Here is a 27,121-nt window from a genome sequence, read left to right as displayed (position 1 = left end):
CTCCTGTGTTAAGTCATCACATTTTTGTGTCTGTTTATTGTCGTGGCCTAGCTTACCCTAATAAAGAACCCTTCCAATTCTGGCATTCTAGGATCTAAGTCATGAATTATTTGGTCTTTCATTTGGAAAGAGAAGCACCTCCAGCTCCACCAATTTTGGTTTGGAGATCATTTTGGTGATGAAACAAAATAACTTAATTATTTATAATTTGAATATGAAATCGCTCATAATGTGAAATTATTCACAATTTCCCATCATGCCTATCATGTGCCAGACACTGTATCAAGTGCTTTATGTACATTATCTTTAGTTCTCAGAATCATCCTGCTTGGTAGACATCAGGTAACAGAGGTGAATTTGCTCTACAGCACTCAGGTGTAAGAAATGGCGCATTATCTTATCTTTGTAAGTCTAGACAGAGGTCACCTCTCTACCATGATGAGAGTCAATATCAGTCAAATTTGGGGATTCTAAAACATATGAGAACAAAAGTAGTTTACGGGGGGCCTGGAAAGCAGGGGAGGGCTTCTAACATTTAGACCACCAGACCCACAGCTCAGGCCCATGTGGTCAATTCGCAGGAAGGTGGCTCTATTTGTTTTATGACTCACATGGACTTCTTAGGCCATAGCTCCTGTTAGTCCTCCTGATACCTATGAATTAGCCATACACCTCTTACTAAAAACATCATCATCTTCCCTCTCTCTATGAATTAATCTCTTTTCTCTTTCCTGGGGTAGGCTCCCTTTGCCTCAGCAACTCCAAGTTATAGCTCTCACCCATTTCCAGAACTCTTAAAGGGAGGTTGTCATACTGGGGCCTTGCAACTCATGTCATATGCAATTAATGTCCTGAGGCACAAGATCTGCTTACCTTCTTGAGATGGAGAACAGCATAAAGACACAAAAGTCAGTATATTAACAGATTATCCTGCCATGTTCGGATGACAGATTGAGGTTCAAGTTGCCCAAGGCCACAAACTATTCAGTGGCAGAGCTTCAGTTCAACCCAAGTCTATCTGGCTCCAAGGCTGAGAGAATTTTCTACCATCCCACACAGCCTCTTCTAGGAAAATTCAAGATGCTACAGGCTAAAGAGGGTTTTTTTTTCTCACCCAAGTAGCTACTTTCTCATTATTAAACATACATATGGTGGCAGTAGGAGGGGTAGAGGAGAGACATACAAATAAGCAAAGAGAATTGGTAAAAATCATTAATTTGCAATATCATTTTGCAACTAGGGTTTTAAAGTCACTTATCTAATGAATTATTTTCATTGAAAAACACAGACAATTAAAATCTCATTTGGCCCATCTTAGTGACAGTCTTATAAAGATTTCCAAGTTAAAAAATTTAGATACATAAATATTCTGAATATTTTTCAGGAAAGCAAAGAAGGATTTTAATACAACAAGAAAGCATAATTTGCTTTAATGTAAAAATGTGGCCATCCTCAGGCTACACAATGGTGATTTAGGAGGCCTGAGTTCTAGTCCCTCCTCTAATAGTAAGTACATTAACTTTGGGTGAAACATAATTTCTTTGGATCTCATTGTCAGTATCTGTCCTTTTAGCTCTCACATTTTCTAATTCTACATTTCTGGGAAGTTGGTATCTCACTTGTAAAATTAATGATATTTCTTGGTCCATATTTGCAGCTGGTGTAGTGTAAAAAGATGTAACAGCAAGAGGGAATCAGAAAAAGGAAAAAAGGAAGGAAAGAAGGAAGGAAGGGAAGGAGAGAGGGAGGGAGAGAAGGAGGATGGAAGAAGAGAAAAGAGATATTTTCTAATCGTTGTTCCTGTTTTTCAAGGCTGATCTGAGAGTTGCTTGAAATTCTGTTGCATCCTTTGGAATCAGTCTGAAGTATTTCAGACTTTGAGTGCTCCACTCCCACTGGCAGGCCCATCTCTCCAGAGAAGATGAGATGAAACAGGATGTCTTAGCCTGACACCATTAAAAATTTGATTTATGTACCTCTCTTTGTTCTGATTCCATGCACTTCATGCAACTTCCTGATTATAGTCCAGCTTCCAAGGTCTCCAGGGACACAGTGTGATGGTCAGGCTGATAAAAGTTTTGTAGTTTGCATAGGTTCTATTTTTCACCATAAATTGATAAGCTGGCATGTCACTAGATGCTATCAAATGGTAAGTATTGTTGTGTTGACCAACAAATATTTAGTCGTCTAGGAAGGCAAAAAAAAAAAAAAAAAAGATGGGACAAAGGCAAGTGGAGGCAGAAAAATTCACTGGCAGATACAGTGCCAGGCTCAAAAGAACCCACCCATTCCCTCATGACACATCAAGAGGGAGTGGCTTTTCCGTGGACTCACAGGGTCCACAGATGGCCAATAACTAACTGTCCAAGAAAGATTTCCTTGATATGACAGAGCAGAGAGGACACCAGGAAACATTCTACAGGCCCCCATTTGGATTTTCTCATCTAATGGCCTAAGTTAGGTACTGATTTTCAAATCTGTATCTCAAAACACCATAGGCATTCATGCTCTAGTAATTTTGAGTGTGCTGGCTAGCATCACATAGCCTTCTATGTCATTGATTTGATCTACTTTTAAATCTCAGCTTCCTCTTTAGTAGCTGACTTAGTCAAGTTACTTACAAGCAGCATTTTCAAATCTTTTTAATGGGCATAATAGACCTGGCTCATTAAGTTATTGTTCAGATTAAATGAAATTATGTGCAGTGCACATTTAACACACATGCCTAGGACATAATGCCTAGGGCATAATGACTGCTCAATACATGTTACCTTAATAATAATAAAAAGTTATCATTATAAGGATTATAATTGCTGGGCAATGATGGATCAATATATTGCAAACTTTTTACTTGTCTTGGAGACCCTCGAAGACAGAAACGGATCTTATCTAACATGTCTAACCTTAGTGTCAGGGCACAACATGTGGTAAGGCTCAAAAAATATTTTTTAGATAGGATATACATCAAACGTTGCATAAACCACAAATCACCACCACACTCTCTTCCCACTCTATCTCTTAAGATATCCCCAAAAGCCCTTTAATGGTAGGCAAACATCCCATCATCTGCAACATACATGTGATCTTCCAGAACACATCACTCCCTACTTCCTCAGTAAAAGAATTCACCAATCCTGCCACCATCCATGACACTCTCTAACCTCACCCACGGCAGACATATGTACTTGACCCTCACTTCTCACCCTCCCCTTCACTGTTGTTGCCAGCACTCTGCTCTCCAAGTCCTTACCAACAAACTTTCAAAGCCGAATAGAGAATTCCAAAACACGGCAACACACCGAGGGTTTCTTTTGGTCACCAAAGCATCCTGAGGCTCCATGACCTGTGGGTGGTGACCAATAGGACACAGAGCAAAAGAGTTATCCAAGCCAAAGTGCAAACCCATGATATCAATAATGATTTCCCCAAATCCCTCCAACAAAAGGTGATTGTTATGGCCACTTTGAGGCAGTCATTAGCAAAAGAGTCTCCACAATATTTGTGAGGACTTTGTGACTAATCTAGCAGATGGAATTTTTTTTTTTTTTTAGAGACAGGGTCTTGCTCTGTCACCCAGGCTAGAGTGCAGTGGCATGATCAGAGCTCACTTGTAACCTCAAATTCCTGGGCTCAAGCAATCATCCTGCCTCAGTCTCCAAAGTAGCTGGGACTATAGGCATGCCCCACCACACTTGGCTATTTTTTTTTTTTATTATTTTTTGCAGATACAGGGTCTCACTATGTTGCCCAGGCTGGTCTCGAACTTCTGGGCTCAAGTGATCCTCCAACTTTGGCCTCCCAAAGTTCTGCGATTACAGGCATCAGCTATCGTGCCCAGCCCCAGAAGATGGAATTCGTAAAGGTTCACAATGAAAAAATCCACTAGGAGATAAGACTTCTAAAGGAAGTTAGTTGCTAAAAGAAGATGCCAGCAAGCTAAAGGCAAGAATGTTCTTATTACTAAGCCCTATACTGACAAAATGTAAATCACTGTTAATTAAAATTTTTTTTAAAAACTTCAAGTTTTACAAGCATCAGGATTCTAAACCTACTCTCTTTTCATACCCAAAAATGTCACCTGTGATGGTGCCAGCTTTGGGCTTTTACCACTTCTCCTGGAAGGCTTTCTTTGGGCAGAGGATGGCAAAAGAAATTAACTGGATAAACCTAAATCCATCAAAAAGCTAAATAAGACATACTGTGAAAGGGTGAATTTCCTAATTTTGAACTGTTTAATTAAGTTTTAAAACAAAAAAAGGAGCAATGAGCTTTTTCCCCTTAGGAAGGGAGAAATAGCAGAAATCACTTTTGTGTTTATACTGAAACAAGTCCACTGAGCATCCTCTATAAACATTAAATAATGATCACATAATATCAAAAATGAAAATGTCTTATTATTTATTAAACTGCATACCATGCTCACAAGAAGCCTTTTAAATGAGATTCTCAAAGAACTTTATAAATGTTCTGTCATTATCATTCACCTTCATTTGAAAAGGTAAGTATCTTCATCTCCGTTTCAGCATTAGGGGTTAACAGAAAGGTTAAATGAATTATATAAAGTTATATTAAAAGCCTGAGAATGATAGAGACCAAGGTTTGTTATCCCTTGAGAACTACGTCTTTCTTTGAAAAATTAAGCAACTTATCTAATTATTTTTAAGAGAGTGTTTCACAAAAATACAGTATTTTATCTGTACATCATGGTCTAGAAAGAAAAGTCACAAAATAATAACCATGCTAAACAAAAAATCAGTTTGGTTTTGAGAATCCTTTCTATTCTGTGTACCCACCCATGTGGCTGGAGATTTGAAATGCTATTTAAGTCTCATTTTCCTTCAGAAGCTAACCTCTGTGGAATAAAATGCTGTTAAAGGGGAAAAATCTTTTCTGTCATTTGACTTTAACTTATGATAAATTAGCTTCAACTAGTTTCTTAGAAAATTGCCCAAGAAATGACTACAGAAAATTAAATACCAAGACTTCAAAGAGGTAAACACACAGCCTTCAAATTCCGACCTCAGAGAATAATCCTCCCTTTCTCATGCTTTGGAGAGATGTGAGTAAAGAAATCATACTAGGGCATGGTAATGAACCATCTTTCAAATGACTTTTCTATCAATCTTCTTTTCAAAGGGTAATAAAGTGATGATTATTTCTAGGCCGTTTCTGGGAAGTTATCATCTCATTTCAACAGTCACCAGTAAAGGACTGCACTCTGGCGTTATCACCAATGGTGATAAGGGCAAGAACTGGGTGAGAATTCAATAGACAAGGTTGTTAAAAGCTATTTCCTAGAAAATTAAAACAGAGAGAGATCAAAAGAATTGTGTTGGGTCTTAAGGAATTGGTAATCATTTCCTTCTAGATTAAAAATGCAAATCTGATTTATTACCTAGTGAAGGAAATCCACTAGCATTTGAAAGTTTTATTTCTTTCAACAAATATTATCGAAAGCACGTTAGGTGCCATGCTTTGTGCTAGATGTTGGTGACTGATTGAGGACAAGACATAACAAGCGCATCTGTGTCATGACTTATAGAACCAGAGCCATCAGTCTCACCTAAAACAACAGTAACAAACGACCACCACCAAAGAAACAATTGTTTTCAAAGCACTGACTCAATGATTGTTAGGGAGTCTTAGCCACCCCCCAGTACTCGTTTTGCAAAGCCACAGAAAATAGTAACAGGGTAAGAAACATTAAAGAAACTATATTTAATTCTACTCCCCAGAGCCATGAGAAGCTTTAAGACAGCATGGGGCAGAAGTCTCTCCAGGACCCTATACAGCCTCTAGGAAAGAAACCCCAATGTCCTGGATGCCTGCAGAAGAGGGCTCTGGAACGTGGCTGCTTCTCTGTTCCCCAGAGGCAGATCCCATCTGTGATCTGGGCTTTGTGTTCAGATGAGGATTATGGAGTCTGTTTTTCCTTGGTGGTTCCTAAAACCAATCCTAGCTGTGTCTTCTCCTTTGCCCTAATTTTCTTATCCCAGTCTGAACCTGCTGCCCACTGGCAGATAGGGTATGGGTCACATCTCTGGACTCAACATCTTGCCAGAAGTCAAATTTTTCTTTTTTCTTTTTAGCATTAACTAGAAATCCAAATGTGGAACAAAAAACAAGCAAAAAGAAACATGAGACAGAGCTTTTTGAGGGCACAGAAATGCTACGTTCACCACTGCATCCTCATCACTAATGAAGTACTGAGAAGGCACTTAATAAATATCTACTGAATAAAATTGACTGACTGAATGAATATTCCACCCTTTTGTGGTCGCCAATCACTCAAAGCCAAGAATGTCACATCAGTATTTGCATGCAAGCAATCCCACAGTGACCTTTGCCCAGCAATTTGCCTTTTAAAAATATTATTCTGTTGATTTTTCTTAAAACAAAATAAAACAGCACATCACAGAAATTTGAAATCAAAATGTATTTGCTTTCAAGTTCCATTCCAGGTAACAAATATTTGGCCAATGAATTGATGCCTTTAGTTCGACCCTTGGATAGGCAAACTCTGCCTCTTCCCATAGTTGAATGCAGCACTGAAGTGAGTACCAGTTGATTCCTTATTGATTCACAGAAAAGGATAAAGCTGTTAAGTCCCTGAAAAATATTTATTTTATCCTCATTGCCAATCAAAAAATCACCCAAATTTCCCACCTCCCACCACCCCCGAGACCAAAGTAAAGGGGTAGAAATTAGCCCTTGTATAACTCAAACTTACAAGAATCAGACACAATCATCGGCAAACTAAATTTTTGGTTTTCCATCGCCCTAAGCAACATTTCCTCTGAAGTATAACCAAAGAAGGCAGGAGAGTAGATTGTAAGAGCAGGTTTAGCAGCAAGTCAGCTAACATAAGAACCAAAGATAATGGTAAGTTGAAAATTTTCAAACCCAGGGGGTTTGCTGTTGGTAGATTGGAGCACCTTATAATAAAAAAAGGAGATGCAGGAGGAGAGGGGAGAGCGTTCCCAGCCCTCTACCTCTCTTGTGTGAAAAGCTCATGTTTGCTCTGAGGTAGGGCAACCCGGCCCAGCATGCAAGAGGACAACTGATCCCCCAAACATGCTACTCAGTGTAGCTTCCAGTTCTTCATGGGAAACTGGCAACATATTCTCAGGCAGTACTTTAAAATATATACGGCATACTTTAAGGCTTGGGAACTCTGCACCTGGAAGGAAGCAAATATCTGGGAAGCCTGAAATCACATCTTCCTGACATAGGGGTAATTTAACCTGCAATATTACATAAGCAACTTTGGAAAAAAGGAGTGGTGTTTTAAAGGTTGATTTAGTCAACTCTAACTGATAATACCCCTGAGCTTAAGGGAAGAGAAACCCTCTCTTAAGAATTTCCAGTTTTTCATAGCTTTGTCTCTTATTTAAAAAAAAAAAAAAAAAAGGGAAAAGATACAAGAGCATTTGTTTTAGATTTCCCTTTTCCTTTCTTTCAGGAAAACCTGAAATGCTCAGGCATTGTAGAATTCACTGACAATACCTCAAACCCCTTTAGATTTCACCAGGATACTAACTGTTTACAGGTTAGCTTGTGCAGAAGGGTGCTCCAATCTGTGCATAGACACCCTCGTTCCATTGTTTTCCCTATTGTTGCTATTCAAAGTCCTATGCTGTGGAGAGGGGAGAGGAGGAAGTCACATAACTTTTTTTTGTACATGTACAGACATAAATACAGTCTGGGGGTGAGGTGATGAATAGCGGTGGAGGAGTGCTGTCTGCACATGCAGTGAGAAAATAAATTAAACTCATCCCCCTGGTGCTTTAGCGCGCAGCATTCTGCTGCGAGGGTTCCAAGCGACCAGCTAAAGCAATGAGGTATAAAGGAACGCCATTCCCAGCTGACTCGTCCAAGTGTCTTTCCGAGGAACTTGAGGATGGAGATGCAGAGTGCCCTGCACAGAGGTCAATACCTAGGAGACCTCAATCATCATACACCAGTGAGGCCTTGGGTCAGGGGCAGAGAGAGGCTCAGAAGGCGTGTCCCAAGGAGCCCACAGTGTAAGGCGGTCCTGACGGAGACTCGGGTGTAATTAATAACGGTTGCGTCAACCAATCGATGTCACCGTAGAGCTCATGGCAGGAGGGGCCAGCACATGGCCATCTTGCTTCTCCCCTTTTCACAGTCGTGTATGATCTTCTGGGGGATTTCTAGCCCTCTCCCTTGCCGGATGTCCCGCAGCTGGTTCTATTTTGACCTCGGGTCCAAAGGTGGAATTTATCCGTCCAGGGGAATAGTCGTTTCTTTTTAAATCTGCAAGGAAGACAAGTAGGAAGGTAATAGTGGATCCTCAAGAACCTACCATTCATGCAGATAGATTGGACTTTAGGCTTTGGCAAGTGTTCTGAGAGGTCTCTTCTTCCTCAGGCCATGGACACATGGCACTCAAACCCCAGACCATGTCCAAACTAAGCCTCCTCTCCACCACAATGCCCACGAGAGACCCTAACTCCCCCATGCTTTTTAGGCACTGTTTGCAGGGCAGAGATTCAATATGCAATGCCCTATATGGCACAACCTGGCCAGAGCTAAGCGAGGCAGAACTGGAAACTGGGCATTTCCACTGCAGAGGGACGGGCAGGGCAGGGAGGGCAGCTGCTGGTGGCTCCAGAGCAGTGGTCAGTTTTCTACAACAAAAGCTATACCTCAGGTTTGGTGCTGCCTGAAAAGTTCCATCCAACCATCAGATCCTATGCTTCCTAAGGCCTCCTTTTTCCATTTGAAAAAAGAAATTAAAAGAAAACATTAATAATAGGGGTAACTTCTGGGAAAAAGGTATGGAGGAAAATGAGTTTTAAATGTTTGGTACACCTTTTTGTGCTGCACTGATTATATTTGGTAACCTGAAACATGTATTTCTTATATTAATTTTAATGTTAAATGGGGATTACCTGGACATAAGCTAATACATATTTTATATACATATATATATATATATTTTTTTTTTTTAGACAGGGTCTTGCTTTGTATCCCAGGCTAGAGTGCAGAGGTCATCACAGCTCACTGCAACCTCAAACTCCTGGGCTCAAATGATCCTCCTGCCCCAGCCTCCCAAGTAGCTGACTGGCTAATGTTTTTATTTTTTGTAGATATGGGTCTCGCTCTTGCTCAGGCTGGTCTCAAACTCCTGACCTCAAGCAATCTTCCTGCCTCAGCCTCCCAAAGAGCTAGGATTACAGTGTGAGCCACCATGCCCAGCCTATATTATATTTTAATAAGAACCAACATTTATTGAACATATACATATGTCACTTAATTGAGTCCTCACACCAACTTTATGAGACAGGTGGTATTATGCCCAGGTTACAGATAAGGAAACTGAGGCCCAAGGTCACATAGCTTGTAAAAAGCAGAACTGGGATGTGAGTTCAATCTGTCTGGCTCTAGATCCCATGCCCTTTCCACTAAACTGCCTCTCTTTAAAAAAAAAAAAAAAAAAAAAAGTAAAGCATAATCAAACAAAAAAGAAAAATTGCCTCTAATCCTGTTTGACAGACAACTTTTTTTTGTTCAGATTACCAAATGTGAGTAAATGAAGATATTTCTTATTTCTATTTAAATGTTAGTTAAAAACTAAGGTTTTGAAAAGAAACATGAATTAGGACTAGAAATGGAGAAATTACTGAATTACTCACTCAAAACCCACCAGTGTAGTATAAAAAAAAATTATCTCAACCTTAATCCTACAGAACAGCTAACTGGGCTCAAGGGTTAGAAGCAGCAAGTTATGTCTAGAGTCTCCCTGCCTCCCGGCTGGTCAGTGTAGTCCCTGTGTCTTTAAGAATGGAGGCTGCCCTGTACAGGGTACAGTGAATCAGACCTGGGGAGAGGCCAGCGCCTGAAGACATGGAGTTAATGGATGGACTCCAACCTGCAATCATGGGATGACTCAGATACCTGCCAGCTCCTGCCTCCTGCAAGACCCTCACTGGAGGCCCCAGTGGCCCTCAGCTTAGCCCCTTCCTGGGCTCCTTCTGACCAGAGAGGAGGCCACTGGGCAGCTCAGCTCTGCGGTGGTCTCTTTGCCCAGGCAGGGTGCGTGATTTGTAAGAGCAAGTCCCGGCAGTCATGAGAGTCACGGCCCCCCACTCCTTGACTGCTCTGTTTTGATCTCCCCATCTCCCACCCTCCTCCACCACCCCTGGCTGACACACTATATTCCCTCTGGGCCTGGAGGCCTGCTCCAACTCCCAGTCTTTTGCTAGGTCTTGCCCACAAGAGTTCACCTATCCAACAAGACCAGAAATTGCCCCTTTTTGTTACAACTTTACACCTGCTCCATCCCAGGTTACGATGGCGGGTGCTCTCTTACTGATTTCCAATTCAGGGTATGATCATTTACTAGAAGGCAGGAAAGGCTACTCAACTTAAAATATGTGAAATCCCATTTTAAGGGCAAGTTTGGTGTGACCAAAGAAAAACAGTGAGCAAGCTGAGGCGGATGGAAAACCTCCCTTCTGAGACAAAAGAAAAGAACGCAACAGAGCTGGAACTGCCAATTTGGAGGGCACAGGCTTCCAGCTGCTTGCTTTTCTAGTAGGAATATTTTCTGTGGCAACTGTATTGGTTTCAGAGAAAGTGGACTATATTATTGAATCAGATTTTTTTTAAAAAGTATTACAACGTATGCTTAAAGTGGCAGGTTTTTAGCACCATTTTAATTGATGGCCATTATGTTCCTCCACACCACACCCTCCGAAGTGTCCAGTGGGTAGATTAGAATAGAAAACAAATGCTGTGGGCACCACGCTGCAGCCATGATCCAAAGCAGAGGGGCAGAGACCTGCCTCGGTCAGATTTCACCCCATTTAAGTCAGTGAAAGTTTTCCCTTGGAGTGACTGTGACAAGTATTGGGCCCCATGTTGTTTTATCACATTTTGGCAGAACCTAAAGTAAATCCCTGTCCTTTTAATCCCTTTAGAGACTTGAAAATTTTGCAGTCAGAAAGTCAGGCTCTGCGAATGACTGCGAATGAGATAAAAATGTGATTAAGATTTTCTACTCTATCCCAGGTTACAATGGATGTTGTTCTATGAGAGATTTACTTAGAGAAAAATAGAACTGTTGGCGGCATACCCGGGAGTTTGAGCTTCCGGCAGCAGGAGTTGCAACGATGTTTTGCAATGAAGTTTCTAATTGCATCTTCCCCCAAATTGGCTGGTCCAAACACCATTCCTCTTGATCTAGAGGAAATATCAGAATATCAATTAGATCACAGCTAAGGAAAAGGAGCTCAACTAGGATTCTCTGAGATACCGAACAGTATCCCGTAGTAACCCAGTAAACTTGAAGGAGCCAACAAAGAACAGAGCACTTTGGGGAAGCAACAATGTTAGGTTTGCAAATTTAAAATTCAAATGCACTTAAATCTTTGTACCCAACTCCAAGACCTACTGTGAAACGCATTTCAACGCTAATCTGATAGAATAGCGAATTTTCTGTGTACCACATTAAGACAAAATACAGCAAAACCCTTTTTAATGCATATGGGGTGAGAGGATGACATTCATTACCAAATGTTCTCCTGGAATACCCCAAAGGTAAGGTATAAAGTAAAAGAAATTTGCTATTGGAACACACCTTCTAAAAAGATACATATACATTGTTTCCAACCCAAATAATTTTCTTACAACAACCGTCCTGAAAAACAAATACCAGAATAAACCCTAGATCCAGTAGTCATAGCTCTTTCAAAAGCCACTTTCTACCCTGCAAACTGCAATATAGCTGGCCTCTTCCTGGAAAGACAAGGCTATTAGATAATGTGATTGTGGCAGTAAACTACATATGCTCCACAAAGATGAAAAAATTACAAATAGAATCAGTATATATAGGGGGACATTTTGAATACTCTGTAATTATAATAGGTCCCTAGCAGATTCTAAGATCAATGTTCATCCAGGTACAACCATAGCATATCAGGTACAACCATTATTCTTCAGACTTTGACACTTTTGCACAGCACAGAACACAGCACACCACAAACACTTCCCAAGAAACTTTACGAAAGCTAATATTTTATTGTAATGACATGCAGAGTGGAAACAGCACATTTTAAAATCTGAACTCAATTACTGCTCTTAAATACCATGTCTTAAGAAAAAAGAAAAGCAAACTATCACAAAAGGAAACAATAAACTTCGCTTCTAAGGAATGCGGTTTTTCAAAAGGATTGTGGTGTAAAAATGGACTTTTTTCCATCCGAGGACTGAAACATTTATCTCAATTTCCACTTCCTTTTGGCAGAATAACAGTAGCTGCTCTGAAGATGTGCCAAGCTCAGAATGAGGGCTGATGTCAGTTTGATCTCAGATTGCCTCTTTGCTCTGAGGCGAGTAGGTGGAGGAAATCTCTTGGGAAGACAAAGTGAACAGACACCCAGGATTAACTTTCCCGGTCACTCAATCGCTTTTACAAAGTACAGCTCTGGTGGTATTTACCGGGCTGCACAAGCTGCCTCCTGTTAACTGTTCCCCTCTCTCGGTCCATCTGGTAAGGAACCACTTCAATAAGGTGAAACTGAAGGTGGCAAAAAAGTAGACTCACTTGGTATTTAGACCAGAATTCTCTGACGCTCGTAAAGTGAAAACGAAGGCATTATTTTAGTCATTTAAATTGAAGAATTCCTTTTTTATAGTCTCTCCAGCCTGACCCTGTTGGGAATATTTCACTCATTTGCATTCCGTACCTGCCATTTCTTCCCTCCCAGTAAAGCACGAAAATTCCCAACGTAGAGATGTAGCATTGATTCTCAGATACAAACGGTACACTAAATCATTTCCCTCTCTACAAGCTTTGTGAAAGTTAAAACCAAATAAGCAAAATTACCACCAATGTATATATCAGGGGTTCAACTACTCCCTGTGCAGGGGAGAGTGGAGGGGGGTTGTAGGGACATTCATTTACATCTATACACTACAGGACGCCTAGAGCCTTGCAGTCTCAGATAACCGAGTTTAAAAAAAAAAAAAAAATACAAGTAGCTGTTTTCCAGATTTTTCACAACACAGGAAAAGCAGGTGGTAGCTTGGTTCCACATGCGAGGAAACGCTAATTAGTGCCATCTATACATAGATTTACTAAAGAACATCTCATCATCGTCTCATACTTGTCAAATGCCCAAAACCATCAAGGCAGTAAGCTAAAAAGATATAATCCCAAACTACCAATAACCGAGGCAGAAGTTTGGGGAGAGTTAAGAGACAATGGGCATTAGAAACAATCTTAGAATTTACACCACAAAAACATCTCTTTTGGTAGAGGATCATTCGCTTTCATCGACCCCTTTTCCTCCTAGGCAAGTTACCATCTTCTCCGAGCTTCAGTTTTCCCATTTGTGAACTGGGATTGAAAATGCTTACTCCCATTGTTGCTAAGGCTAAAATATTATAAATTACGTGGAAACACTCGCTCAGATCGGTGCTTCTCAAACTTTAATTTACACCCAATGACCTAAGGATCTTATGAAAATTCAGATTCTGGTTCCGTAGGTCTCGGGAGTTTGCTGAGATTCTGCCTGTCTAACAATGTCCCAGATGATGCTGATGTGGTTGATCCGTGGCCCGTGCTTTGTGTAGCAAGGGCTTCAACACAGAAGGCATTCAAAAATGTGAGCCTCATCAAACTAATTAGATGTAATTCCCCACTGTCGTGAGAAAACAGCATTCCTTGTTATCTTGACCATGAAGACCAACTGCACCCAAAATTGGGTGACCCCACAAAACCAGGCCACAATGATACCATCCCATCAGTGTCCTCAAGTCCCAAAAAATAAAAGTTGCCACAAGACAGAGGTTGTCAACCCTGGTTGCCCACAGAATCACATGGGGAACTTTTAAAAAATACAAGTATCAGGGCCCTATCTTCAGAGATTCTAATTTGATGCCAATCCTAGGCATCTTTTTTTTTTTTTAAAGTTTCTCAGGTGACCTTAATAGAAATTGAGACCCACTGGCCTATAGAATGCAATTAAATACTCAACTGTCAAGTGGGATAATATAATTTTAAAATTCTAAAAGATGGAATATTCAGGTCATATTAAATGACATATGCCAAGGTCAAAATTTAATAAATGATAGACAGTATACATAAACTGCATTCATTATATATGCAAAAAAATTTTACTGCAAAATTATAAAGAAAGTACTTACAGTACAAGTTTCCTACTACTAACTCTTGGGCACACAAGGCTACTGAAGAAATAATATTCTTAGCTAAAAACACTGTAGCTCTGCTAAAGTGAAAAATAATAATGTCTTTATGTATACCCTAAGGGTTACAACATGGGCTCCACAGTCAAATAAATATCATAGAAATTAGATGCATATGAACAATATGGATCACTTTTACCTTGTCTAGCTCACCTAGTCCAATTAAATGTGTAATACACTTTTAGGAGATGGACCTCTTTGCATAGAAGTCTACGTATTTAAGAAGCCAGGTGTGGTAGCTCACACCATTAATCCCAGCACATTGGGAGGCCAAGGTGGGAGGATGCCTTGAGGCCAGGAGTTCAAGACCAGCCTGAGCAACACAGTGAGACCCCCATCTCCACAAAAAAATTTTAAAAATTATCTGGGCATGGTGGTACATGCTTGTAGTCCCAGCTACTCAGGAGACTGAGGCAGGAGGGTCACTTGAGCCTGGGAGTTGGAGGTTGCTGTGAGCTGTGATCACACCTCTGCACTCTAGTCTGGTGACAGAGACCGTGTCTCAAAAAAAAAGAATGCTACATATTTGTAGCATAAATATTGCTACATATATGTAGCAATATTTATATGTAGCATAAATTTTGCTATATATATGTAGCAAAAAATATGCTACATATTTAGATTAAATCATTCAGTAAAAGAACAGAGCATTAATGCAGTGAACATAATATGAGTTCTTCGGGAAGGAAAGTAAATATTTCAGGTTGTATTGTATTGGGAGTGGCCATTTATATAGTTTATATATATTTTCTACCACCCAGGGATCAAGTATAGACATTTATGACAACTAAAAAGTAAAAACGCTCTGTGTGTTAGCAGTTCTCAAAGAGTGGTCTTTGGAGTATCAAAATCACCTGGGAACTTGTTAGAAATGCAGATTATTTGGCTCCACCCCAAAACTACGGAATCAGAAACTCGAGGGGTGGGGCCCAGCAATCTGTGTTTTAACAAGCTCTGCTGGTGATCATGATGCAGCTCATGTTTGGGACACTATTGTCTGCCATGTTGATCAATGCTTAACGAGCACCATCACTTCTTCCTACTCCACCATTAACAGAAAAACATAACCTCATTTTCTCTGCTGCCAAGTCTTCCCAAAAACTTGCTTATGGAATAAAATGCCCATGGGAATTCAAGGACATGCAGGTGACTCACCCTTTATATAATTTAAACTTCAGCTACGAATTAATTCAGGTAATCTGATACTTCATATTTAAGCCCCATTGTTTTGGCGTCTCAGATTTGCTGTTACTAAATAGCACACTTTAAGCCCTCAGTTTCATTTCATAAGCATGTGATGGAAGATGCCACCCATGATAAGATGCAATGACTCCATTGTGAGGGCAACAAAGGAAACTGTGCTTCTCTTATGACGTTAATTATTTTCATGTCAAAGCCTGTAGAGGCTAAACTTACCCATATTTTTCTTGTGTTTCAGCCACTAGAACACTTAGAGTCAAATCTGCAACCCAATTCGGACTACTGCACTGGTCCTTATAATTTCCATTTATGTGTATTAACTCCAGATTTAATCTTATTTTATGTCCATGTTTTCTTTTTACCCCCATTCCCTAATCTATACTTTTTTAAAAATCTTATTATATTGGGTCTATAGACATAAGCTGCCTCAAAACCTTTCTAGGATCTAGGCAAGAAACATATATGTTTATAAATTATTTTTAAAAACCATTTACAATGTGTTAAATGCAATTTTCTAAATGATAACACATAAATTAACTTACTGTTTGTCTTCAGGTTTTATAACAGATGGATCTGTCAAATTTTCTCCAACGCCTCAAAAGAAGAAACAAAATTCATTTAGCAAATGGAGGTTTCATTTTCTTAGAAATTCAAGAAGATAATAATCAAATCCTAATTTCTTATTTTAAAATTCAGTCACTCTGTGGTAAATTACATATCATGTAAATTAAATGTACTATAAAAATTGTCCAAGAGTCTTTGAAAATTTACGTTAATGCACTGTCTTCCCCCATCCCCTCTGTTATAATAAACTTCTAGGCCACAAATGAATGTTTTAGTGGTGTGTTTGCTGTTACCAATGGTGGCATCTGTCATTCATTTCTCACTTGTGTATACTAGACATTCTTAATTTTATTTTTCTTGAACTATTAGCAATCATAAGAGTATTATCCTCATATCCTTATTTTACATTCTATTCTCATTTATATCTATGAGTGCATTGATGTTCAGAGACATTATGTCATTTGTCAGAGACTGCACAGTCTAGGCATGGTCATAACAGGTTTGAAGCTGAGCCAAAGTTGGTGTTCCTCCCACTAGTCTGTGGTCTTCTTAGGTGGACTCCATCAGTGCTCAGCAAGGTGCATGGTGCTGTATAGTTTTGCAGGTACAACCTCTGCTCCATCAAAGAGACACATCAAATGATATATATATATATATATATATATAGCGTTTATAAACAGTAGAATAAAAAATGACACTAAATTTTTGATCTAGGTGCTAGTTATACCTGTGTGCTCAGTTGTGAAAATTCTTTGAGAGGTAGGCTTATGCTACATGCACTTTTCTGAATGTATGTTAGTCTTCAATAAAATTTACCCTTTAAAAAATGACACCAAAGCCTAAAAGGATAACATAGGTGCAATTTAAAGCTGAAATTTATCAAAATAGAGATCAAAGTGAATCTCGTAAAATGCAAACAGTGAGAAGGCTGATTTCCAATGGTGGTAGCATTCTAGGTCCACCAGTTAGACAGGTGAATGTACCATTTGGGCACAATCCAAATTGTGTGATTTCTGAGATCATTCTCTAATTAACACTGGTTCTCTTTGCTTGAAAGAGATCAGTGTTGTCGAAAAATTATTTAAAAATTACATGAAATTTATAACATTGTTATGTATTTCTACTTATTGAAAAGACTCAGGTTTTCTAATTTTTTAAAAACAACTTATGTTTTCTAATCTTTTCTTAAAAAGATTTTTGCTATGTTCTGTATGTTTTACAATATGCCAAACCTTCACAAGAAACTGTCATCCTTACAGACTTTTATCCTAAGAAACTGACTTCCTTAGGAAAATAATGTGGAATAACCTAGACCTTGGAGTAGAAGTTTTCAACATTTTTTGTGTTATGACCCTGTTTGTAAATCTGGTAAAACTAAGGGAGCCCATTCTCAGAATAATGTTTGAAAATGCATAACTTAAGTACATAGGATTATAAAAGAAACCAAAGATACTGAAATACAGTTACCAAAATATTTAAATACTTACATTAGAATACATGGGCCTCTTTATTAATACACTAAATAACAGATCTAGCATAGGTCTATTAACTACTATAACATCCAAGAAGCGGCAAATATAGACAGTATTTTGAGATATCTGCCAACATTGTAATATGCTATGTTAATATCTATAATTCCTATTGCAAACAGTCACAGGTACCACTAATACCACTGTGGTTTGTGGTCTACAGCATAACTGAAGGAAATGATGAATTTCAGTCACAGGTTAGCGAAAATAAAGGTGTGATGGATTTTCTCATCAAAGTGTACAGACCCTCTGAATTCTATCCTGGGACCCTTTCAGAACCCCTGGCTTAGAATCTCTTTGTGCACTGATTTCGAATAGGGGTGGAGAAAGCAAGGCTGAAACACAAGCACAGGGGAAGTGTGTAAAATGTGCTTTGCTTGGCCCTTACTCTTTTTAAACAAAAAGTCATAGGAAGAAGCTGGGCTCTTTATATTTTTCTCATCACATATATAAGAAGGAACATCATAGAGAGACCCTGCTTTTCTAACCACGGAGAAAACAGAACAACAGACAGAAAGAAGACCCCAACACCATCAGTAGAGAGATTAAAGGCTACAAATCCTTTACCTGTCTAAGTGCAGACCTAACTTTAAGCCTGAAGTCTACAGCAAGGATGAAAGCCTTAAGCTGATGTCTGAGAAAACTGTTAAGTTTAAGCTAGGAATATGCACAGTACCTAAAGACGTAATGTCGATTAGGAAAAAGGAAGTTTTGTAGGAACAAAAAAAAGTCTATCAAAATCGCATCAGCCTCCATTTAGTTTAAATCTTGCTGCTCATTAGGCAGAAGCGAAAGGATCCGCGTTCCACCCACAGCTCCATCACCTTCTAGGTGTGTAGCCTGGATACCCTCCTTAACCTCTTTGAATCTCAGTTTTGTCATCTGAAAGTGTGAATAATTATGAGCCTTGTCTTGCAGAGTTACTGAGAAGATTAAATGAATCATTGTACACAAACTGCTTGGCAAAGTATCTGACCCATAGGAAGCTATAAAATGTTAACTGTTATTTTTATTATCTTTCTTCTATTAAAGACCTCTTGTGAAGTGAAATTTTACTCTTTGACCATTGGCAAAATCATGTTTCCGATTATCTCAGTACTGTGTTCTCTAATGAACAGAACCTCTTATAAGAATGAGGATAAGGAAGTATCCACAAACCTTTCTACCCCTAAACCCAATCTGACAGTTCAAGGTTAGCTAGTAAATATATATTTTGGGGCCCTCAAGTGGCAGAAGGACCTTCCAAAGTATGAAAACTAGAGAGCAACGCTCCCATATACCAACAGCATTCACACAATCACGCCACACCACTAGCTGTCTCTCCCAGATACACAGGAATCACCAAATTGGCAAATTGTAACATCAGAGCTCCTCCTACCCACATATTTTACTTAATGTTTGGAAAACATGGGAAAAAAATAAGACATTTTGACATCTAAAAATCCCAATGATATCTCTTTACCAGCTTTAACAGAGTAAATGCCCATGTCTAGGATGTGCAGCAGGCCCTTATAAGCAACTCAGAAACTCACATTCTGACCCAAACCAGCTTTGGGTACATTTACATCTGTGGAAAGAAGCTACCTTCGTTGTAGCAGCAGAATTCATAATGTTGATGCTAAAGCTGACTTATTCTGGAAACTATTTTGTTGAATAAGGGATTAGTATCTCCAGAAGTCCTTTGAAAAATAATGAGCGAAAAAAAATGCTATGAACCATTATAATTTGAAATACAATTATTTTTAATTTCCATTGCTGGGAAATAAATGTTGGAGTTTAAATATAATGATGATGATTCGGGCCCTCACACGTAGGGTTTTTAACTGGAAAGAGACCAGAAAACTTCAGTATAATTACAAGTGACTGGAAATTGTTCACGCCTCTCCTTAGAGTACAGCTTCCTGGCCTGGTGTGGCAGCTTCTGGGTTAATGATTGTCACCCCCTTGGAAGAAAGCAAAGAGGGGAAGAAAAGAAGAAAGTGAAAGAACAGACTACCCGAGTTAAGTCTCACTCCTTTCCCTCAGAGCAGTAGGGAGCCACAGAACACTGATCAGGTCCTTATTCTACAGAGACCGAAGCTGGAATCTCCCTGCAGTACCATCAGGGTCACACAGCTGAGGGTAGAGTCCCCACAACTGCAGATGAACCTCCATTTTAAAGGGTCACACAGAGATTAATACTAACAAAAACAATAACATTTACTGAGGGCTACATGTCAGGAACTTGTCTCATTTCCACCCCTTAGCAACCCTACGATTTGAGTGCATAATGCTATTGTCCCCATTTACAAATGAGGGAAGTGGGACTCAGGGTGATAGCTCTGCGGACCGTGCAGCTAATGCATGGTGGGGCCGGGAGTCAGACCCCAGCACTGCAACTCCTGAGCCCTCCTCCTCACCGCTGCCCCTGAGCCTCTCCACCTCCACTCTCGCCACCCAGGCAATGCACATCGTCTCTCCAAAAACTAGAAATACAAATAAATGAGATACAACACAAAACTGAACTAGAAACTGTTAAGAGACTTTAAAAATACATTTTATTTTCCCCATTTTTCCTTTCCAAGCTGGTTTGGATTAAATATATTAATACACATAAGCCTTTAGTCAAGTGGCTGGCACAAAATAAGTACTTAGTAAATGTTAGCTAATACTATAGTAGTAGTAGAACGGTTTATAATTGCTATTATAGGATTCACATTCTTCCACAAATTCAGGCCTAACCAATTGGTCAAAACTCTCCGATAAGTATCTCAAATTTCATTACACTCATTCTATGACGTCCACTCTTCCCTTCTTTGAAGGTCAATGTTTTGACATAGTTTATTTGGAGTGGCCTATTTCTGCAATTCACATAATTGCCCAGTAAAAGAATAAAGTTAATTCTCTTTTCCCCCCAAGACTATCAACACAGCATTTATTCTGTTTAATGTCACTTTGGATTACTAAGAGACATAAAAATCCCCAAACATAAACATCATTAAACAAAAACCTATTTAAGTGGAATACAAAACACACTGAAGAGTCATCATTAATTCCTTAAAGTTTTTCTTTGGTTGTTTTTTTGTTTCTGTTTTTCCTTTTTAAACAACTCCACCCAAAGCTCAAAGCACAAACAGTCAAGTACAGATGAAAACAATCTTTCCCCAACTTGAGCTACAACAACAGATGCCTTGGGCATCAATGCTCTGGGTTTATATGGATCCAGAACTTCCTGGTTTAAAAGCTGAATCATGTTGGTCATTTTAACTTTGTTTATATTGCTTCCTAAAATACTGCGTTTGAGGGTTAGAAATAGAATTCAACCCTGTGAATAGCCCAACTCTCAAAGGACAGAAGTACTTATATATAGTTTAAAAATTGCCTCTGCATCCTTGAGCATGTGACTTAAATTTCAATAATGTGACTTTGCAGTCTTGCTGGACTTTGCTTACGATGCCCCAGGACTGTCTGTTTATCTAGACTTTTCCAGCCTCCAAGCCTGGCTTTCAGCATAGACTCCCAGAACTGGAGAGCTGGGAAAGTCAAAGAGGAAAAGAAAAAAGGCCCAAGTTGTTTAAATGAACCATAAGATGGTTATATCCTCTAGGTAGGAAGCTCTTAAGGAAATAAAAGATAGTAGAGTGAAAAGAAAAGAATGTGGATGGTCAAACCAGCTTAGGTCTGTATCCTGGCTGCCCCTTAAGCAGCTGTGCAACATTGGGCCAGTTATTTAAACTTTCTGGGCCCAAATTCCCTATAATATCTACCTCAAGGTGCTGCTTCTAGGATTAAATGAGATAACTTCTATGAAAGTTCCTGGGCTAAATCCCTTATTTAAGACCAAAGCCCCAGTCAGTGAGCCCAAGGACTAAACTTTGGCCTTAATACATATTTCGTTCTGTCCCTGCGTGGAAAGCCTGCTAGAGATACTCTGTTTGTGCTGTAGGATTATAAGTCACTGCGAGGTGGTGATAGTAGAGAGATGTGCTGATCAAAAATTTCCCTTAAATAAGAGTGCACTATGTTGCCTCTCTCAGACTGAGTGCGTACGTACTTTCATGAACTATTATATCAAGGGACACAGCAAAGACAGCAAGCTAAATTATAAATTGCTAAAGCAATGATCTTAAAATCATGAAAAATTCCCACAATTTAAACTTTCCTGTATGTATTAAATGCATACCTATGCTTATTGTGAACATAAGACTAAGGTAAAGGCATAAAACTGAAAAAATCACTTTTGGTACAAAATTTTTGTGCCAGTGATTTTGGTACAAAGATCACTCTCCCTTTTAGTTCAAAATTTCAGGTGTCTTTAAATTTTAAGCAGCTAATCATCTGCTTACATTTTTCACTCCATCTAAGTGGGAAATAATATAGTAGGTACCATGGTCATTACTGCACAATGACTCTTAAATAAATGTCCCCATGTCCCTTCAAAACTAGATAGAGCAACTCCATACATTGCCCATCCTGGTTCTTACAAGATCTCTTTACACTTTGCCTCATGCTTGTTATAAGTCCTACATCATCAATCACCTTGCAAATCTAAAACCAGAAGCTCTCCCCGAGTATATTCATAGGTCCAGTGAGAGAAAGCCAACATCAGCTCCTCCAGGGTGTTGCTGGGGATGATTTCATCACCATTGTTGTTGTTGTACTTCCGGAACTCCCCTGTCATATACTTCTCAATGGTCAACCATTGGTTGGCTGAGTGGCAGTAGATTAAGAAAGCTTCCAGGAACCTGCCAGGAAAAAAGAGGCCATTGATCCCCACAAGACAGCAAAAGCAGGATTTACCTTACTACATGGTCAGTAGCAGGAAAGATTACTGAATGCTAGTCTGATGCAGCCTCAATGCACATGCCCTTGCCTTTTTTATGGAAAGACAGGATACAAAGATTAAGAGTTTTTCCCCACATTTACCCACCTCACTTCCCTTTGAGGAAATCTTCCAACTCTTTCATGAGTAAGGGACCCAACTGTGCTTTATAAAGTTCCTTGTAAATGAAACAATAAAGCTTTACTATAGGTCCTCAGCACCAAATTATGATTTGTCTCAATAAATGAATCCAAGTGTACAGAGACACTCAAGTGAAAGTAACAAGAGTTCATTCTTACAAAGTTCCTAATCTCTATAAGATATTGGGGGAAGAAACCATGCTTAAAATAGAAATGTTTTCCTGCCATAATGCTCCTAGACATTAGTAACTACACCCAGGATCTGTCTGTTTCACATAATTTAAATGTTAGTCATGGGCTCTGCCAGAACTTCTTTTTTCTGCTCACCTAAGTTCTGTGATTTCAGCTAAGGTATCCCTAGAATGTCTAATTCTCCTTCTACCCGTCTCCAAAATTATGGAAGGAAGAACCCAAAAATAATGTCGTAGGGAACTTCCCCATGGGTCTGATTTCTCACGACTAAGGGGCTGAAAAGAGACTTATAGAAATCCCTACTAAAATGAAGGACCAGAATGCCAAGATCTTCTTACCTTGGCGTGTAGGGAATGGTTTGTGGCTTCACTTGGTTGAAGGTATAGATCAGTTTTTGAGCAGCTCTTTGCTGTTGAATTTCCTACAAAATGGGGAACATTGATAAAAATGTTGGTTTACTATCACAAACCTATGATGATAATGTGATTTTTAGCTATATTCATCTCCCACCACTCCCCAACCCAAAGGCAAAAGCCCTACAAAGTGAAAATAACAAAACCTACTACCTCTAAAAAATAATGGGCTCCCCTTTGGGTTGGAGATAATGGCCTTAGATAATGATGTAGCCAGACCTCTTTTCTTTGGCCTATACATCTGGACTATGGGTCTCTAAGTATCAGACTTACCCTGAGGCAAAGATGAAGCACAGTACTCTCCTGGAAGATTTTATGCCACATCTGCACAACCTCAGGCAGAAAGGACTTCACAATGAAAACCTGCCCTGGCTTGAGGACGTCATCCTCAGACCAAGTGCTGATGACTCTCATGGCTTTGCGGAGGCCACCATCCATCTCCTCTCGGGACAGCACCTGGATCATTGCAGCTCTCCCATGCTGGGACCAAGAGGACATGCTCTTATCAAGGTTCAAAGGGGAACTCTCCTCCAGCCTGTAGATAGTTATTTCTTCTCCTGCTACAAAGAGGAAGGTGAGGGATTCAATGGGATCACTGTGTCTGCAACACTGACAGCGTCCCCAATATCAGTGCAGAATCAATTCAGTTGCCCAAATAATCACAAGAGAATGGAACTAGCAGGGACTGGAGGATCTGACCATGTTTCCACGTTATTTACTGTCTAGTAAATCTGGAAAGGTAGAGAAGGGACTAAGTGCCAGAAGATACACAAGAATTAAGTTGTTCTTACTAGAGACAATAACTAGACAAAAACAAAACCAAAGTGATAACAATATGCTTCTTCTGTTAAGAGTCCATTTAACCTCATGTCTTTGTTCATTATCATCCCCCTAAGGAGTCTTATTTTTCTAATTGCTCTTCCCATAGCATATTAATACAGGTTGAGTCTTCTCTATCCAAAATGTCTGAGGCCAGAAGTGCTTCAAATTTCAGATTTTTTTCAGATTTTTGGAATATTTCCATATACATAATGAGATACCTTGGGGATGCAATTTTACGTAATATTTCAAATAATTTTGTGCATGAATCAAGCATTTGATTGTGTATTGACTATGACCTGTCACATGAGGTCAGCTGTGGAATTTTCCACTTGTGGCATCATGTTAGCACTCAAAAAGTTTCAGATTTTGGAGAATTTGAGGTATTGAATTTTTGGATTAGGAATCCTTATGCTGTATTAAAAATTACTGTCTATCTGCTTAGATAGCTACTATATGTAGTTCTGTGCTTTATACCTAAAAAAGAAAACAAGAGTGTTTTGGCAATTTTTTTTTTTTTTGCTCCCTTTGGGATATTACACCATTGAGAATGCATGATTTAACCCAGCTGGAGCCAGTTCATACTCCAAGGTCATACTCCAGAGCCTTTTCCTCTCTCCTTTGCACCTTGGGACAAGTTACATAAAGCCTCAATTTCCTCATCAGTAAATGGGGATGAAAATAATGTCCATTTCATTGGGTTGTTGTAAAGATTAAACAGCTTAACATGGTTAAAGTGAACTAGAACCTCAGATACAAACTCAATCCCACTTGAGGATTTCAGATACAAAATGCTACTTAACTGCTATAGAGTGTCTACTTTTAGGCTGTTGAACATGGAGCAATTCTTTTTCAGCCTAGACTTTACCAATGGTTTAACACATTAACTGCCACACGAGTTGTATTTAACTCACGCTCATTTTGAGCCCAGCACCTAGTGAAGCATATGTAACTCACACTTCTCTTCACCTTGGGAGCTGTGTGAACTATTTTTAAGTTGCATATAACTCACTCACAGAAAACAATAAAAAAAAATTCATTAAATTAGAATCATTTTGTTTTCGAAGTTTTTATTCTATTTTTGTAATAAAACACCATGGCCTCAAGGAAAAAGAGTTTTTTTCTAGTGTGGCAGTCAATGTGTTAAATACTTATTAACAGAGGTAACATAATCTATACACACCTTCTGTTGAAGCTGTGATTCATTTCCTCCTTACATCTTTGCTTCAAATGAGTTTTTTTGGTGAACACTGTACTGGTTTACCAAGAAAGAACTCTATTCCTTCACTCTAGCACCTAATTCCTTACCAATAAACACATCTGGGTAATGCTTAGTAACATATTTTCAAATATTTATCCTTGATGCCCAGATAAATAAACGCCACTTTAGATCTCTTTGGCATTCTAAACCCCTAGAGGCTTTAGAGCAGAACTATTGATTTGCAAGACCAGCCATGAAGCCAAGCGGAAGTAAAAGTCATCTGCATTAGCTCTCAGAAGCCAACCTGGTCTGTCCCCCATGTGAACAGTGTGAGGAGAACCAAGATCAAGGACAGTGTGGGGACATTTATTATATTGTCAATCGTCTCACGCCTTCTCCTGCCAGACAGAGAAACTTTGGTAGCCCTGGCTAATGTGAGCTTGTTTTTCTTTACTGCTCCAGCCTTTAAAAATGGCATTTGCTGTCTGAGGTAAGAGCAATTAGTGTACACGAAACAAAACAAACAAACAAAAAACAATACACAAAGCATTTCTCTTCACATGCCTGTTGGCTTTCACCATATTGACATTTATCGCTTTCTTCTGTGCTTATTATACATGGCTGGTTTGTTCTTTTCTTTCCTACTTACTTCCAGCCTTGAGTCAGCGGATGCCAGGTGCAACATTATTGCTTTCTTCCCAACGGCTGCTCCTCATCGGTCCCTATGCTCACAGTATTCGATTTTGACCCTACATGCCGGCTGTGGCAGTTAACAAGAGTGTTCCCTTTAGAAACGAATTTCACTAAACTACAACCACCAGCAAAACAAAACCTTCAACTGAAATGAGGCAATGTGATTTCTCCTTTGATTTACTCAGATGGTTATGCCATAGCCTCGAGAAGGTAGAAGTGCTACTCACCAAACAGTTGGATTGGTGTAAACGGTATGGTCTGAGAGAGCCTCATTAAATTATTCCTTTCAATGGCTGCAAACAAAAACAGATTTCCTATTTTAAGTATGCACCAATGGCTTGGATTTACGGAAGGACTCTCCACATCAATATACTGAGCTAATGCTAAAATATTTAATTTCAAAGACCGCTTATTTTTACCATTATCAAAAATATTATCTATAATACAGTTTAAAAAAAAAAAACATGCCTTAGGAAGCATATCCCAGTCTTAGAAACATTTACATGAGATTATAGCACATGGTCTGAGGTAGAGCTATCACCTCCACTCAGGAGAATGCCAAATCATGTACTAATCCATACATAGGTGGGACTTTCTTTTAAATGGCATTTTAATCTGCGGTCTTCATTCTCCGCTTTTCCTTTTCCGAAGCACGGTGGACTGTGGAGACACCTACTGTTCACTTCGCGCAGTTCACCTTCTTTTCCCAGAGAGCGCTGAAGGCCAATTTTAATTAGAAGCAAATGAAGTGCATTTTCCTGTTATGAGCCATACCCTACCAGATCAGAGTCACTGTGGGTTTCGGTATTCCTCACCAGAGACTTAAGTTGACAATCGGAGTAAAATAATAGATAAATGCTGAGCTGAAAAGCCCAGTTGTAAGAGCCTGGAACGAGGAGTCTGGAATCCTCTGAAACACTTCACTACAGAGGGGAATTCAGGATAAGGCAGTCAGTCTATTGCTGGCCCCTGAACAAATGACCTTGATATAATGATAACAGTAATTATAGCACCCATAAGCTCTTACACATGTACCAAGCTTCAGATTGTGTAAAAGCTTTGCCCGTGTATTATGTCATTCAACACTAAGAGCAATGACCCCCAAGGAACCACCTAATGGCACAAGTCCAGTTGGTTTTATATTGCTTTGCATTTCAAAGTGTTTTCCTCTTAATTCTCAACTAGCCCCTTGGCAGACTGTTCCTCAGGAAGGGCAAGTACAATTATTCCCACTTTGAAACACAGACAACTGAAGCACTGTGAAGTGATGTTGCTTAAGAGAGTCAAGACCCTTAACATCTTTGTTTAATAACATCTTTGTTGAACTTACTCTG

General features: G+C 39.4%; 1 protein-coding gene across 2 annotated transcripts in view; it reads right to left on the bottom strand.

Moving 5' to 3' along the window:
• Positions 1-6,484: 6,484 nt before the first annotated feature.
• The window catches only part of TRPM6 (transient receptor potential cation channel subfamily M member 6), a 163,862-nt gene continuing 143,225 nt past the window's right edge, over positions 6,485-27,121 (bottom strand). For both annotated transcript variants that reach the window (XM_069476382.1, XM_069476383.1), the window contains 7 exons: positions 26,015-26,080; positions 23,348-23,634; positions 23,000-23,082; positions 22,047-22,252; positions 15,978-16,029; positions 11,102-11,208; positions 6,485-8,277 (listed from right to left, as the gene is read on the bottom strand). In XM_069476382.1, the coding sequence (XP_069332483.1) occupies positions 8,144-8,277; positions 11,102-11,208; positions 15,978-16,029; positions 22,047-22,252; positions 23,000-23,082; positions 23,348-23,634; positions 26,015-26,080 (935 nt within the window). In that variant the 3' untranslated portion in view covers positions 6,485-8,143. The remainder of the gene's footprint in view (positions 8,278-11,101; positions 11,209-15,977; positions 16,030-22,046; positions 22,253-22,999; positions 23,083-23,347; positions 23,635-26,014; positions 26,081-27,121) is intronic.

This window comes from Eulemur rufifrons, chromosome 7, assembly GCF_041146395.1.
Source record: "Eulemur rufifrons isolate Redbay chromosome 7, OSU_ERuf_1, whole genome shotgun sequence".
Classification (NCBI taxonomy): domain Eukaryota; kingdom Metazoa; phylum Chordata; class Mammalia; order Primates; family Lemuridae; genus Eulemur; species Eulemur rufifrons.
This window is presented reverse-complemented; position numbering and strand designations above follow the sequence as displayed.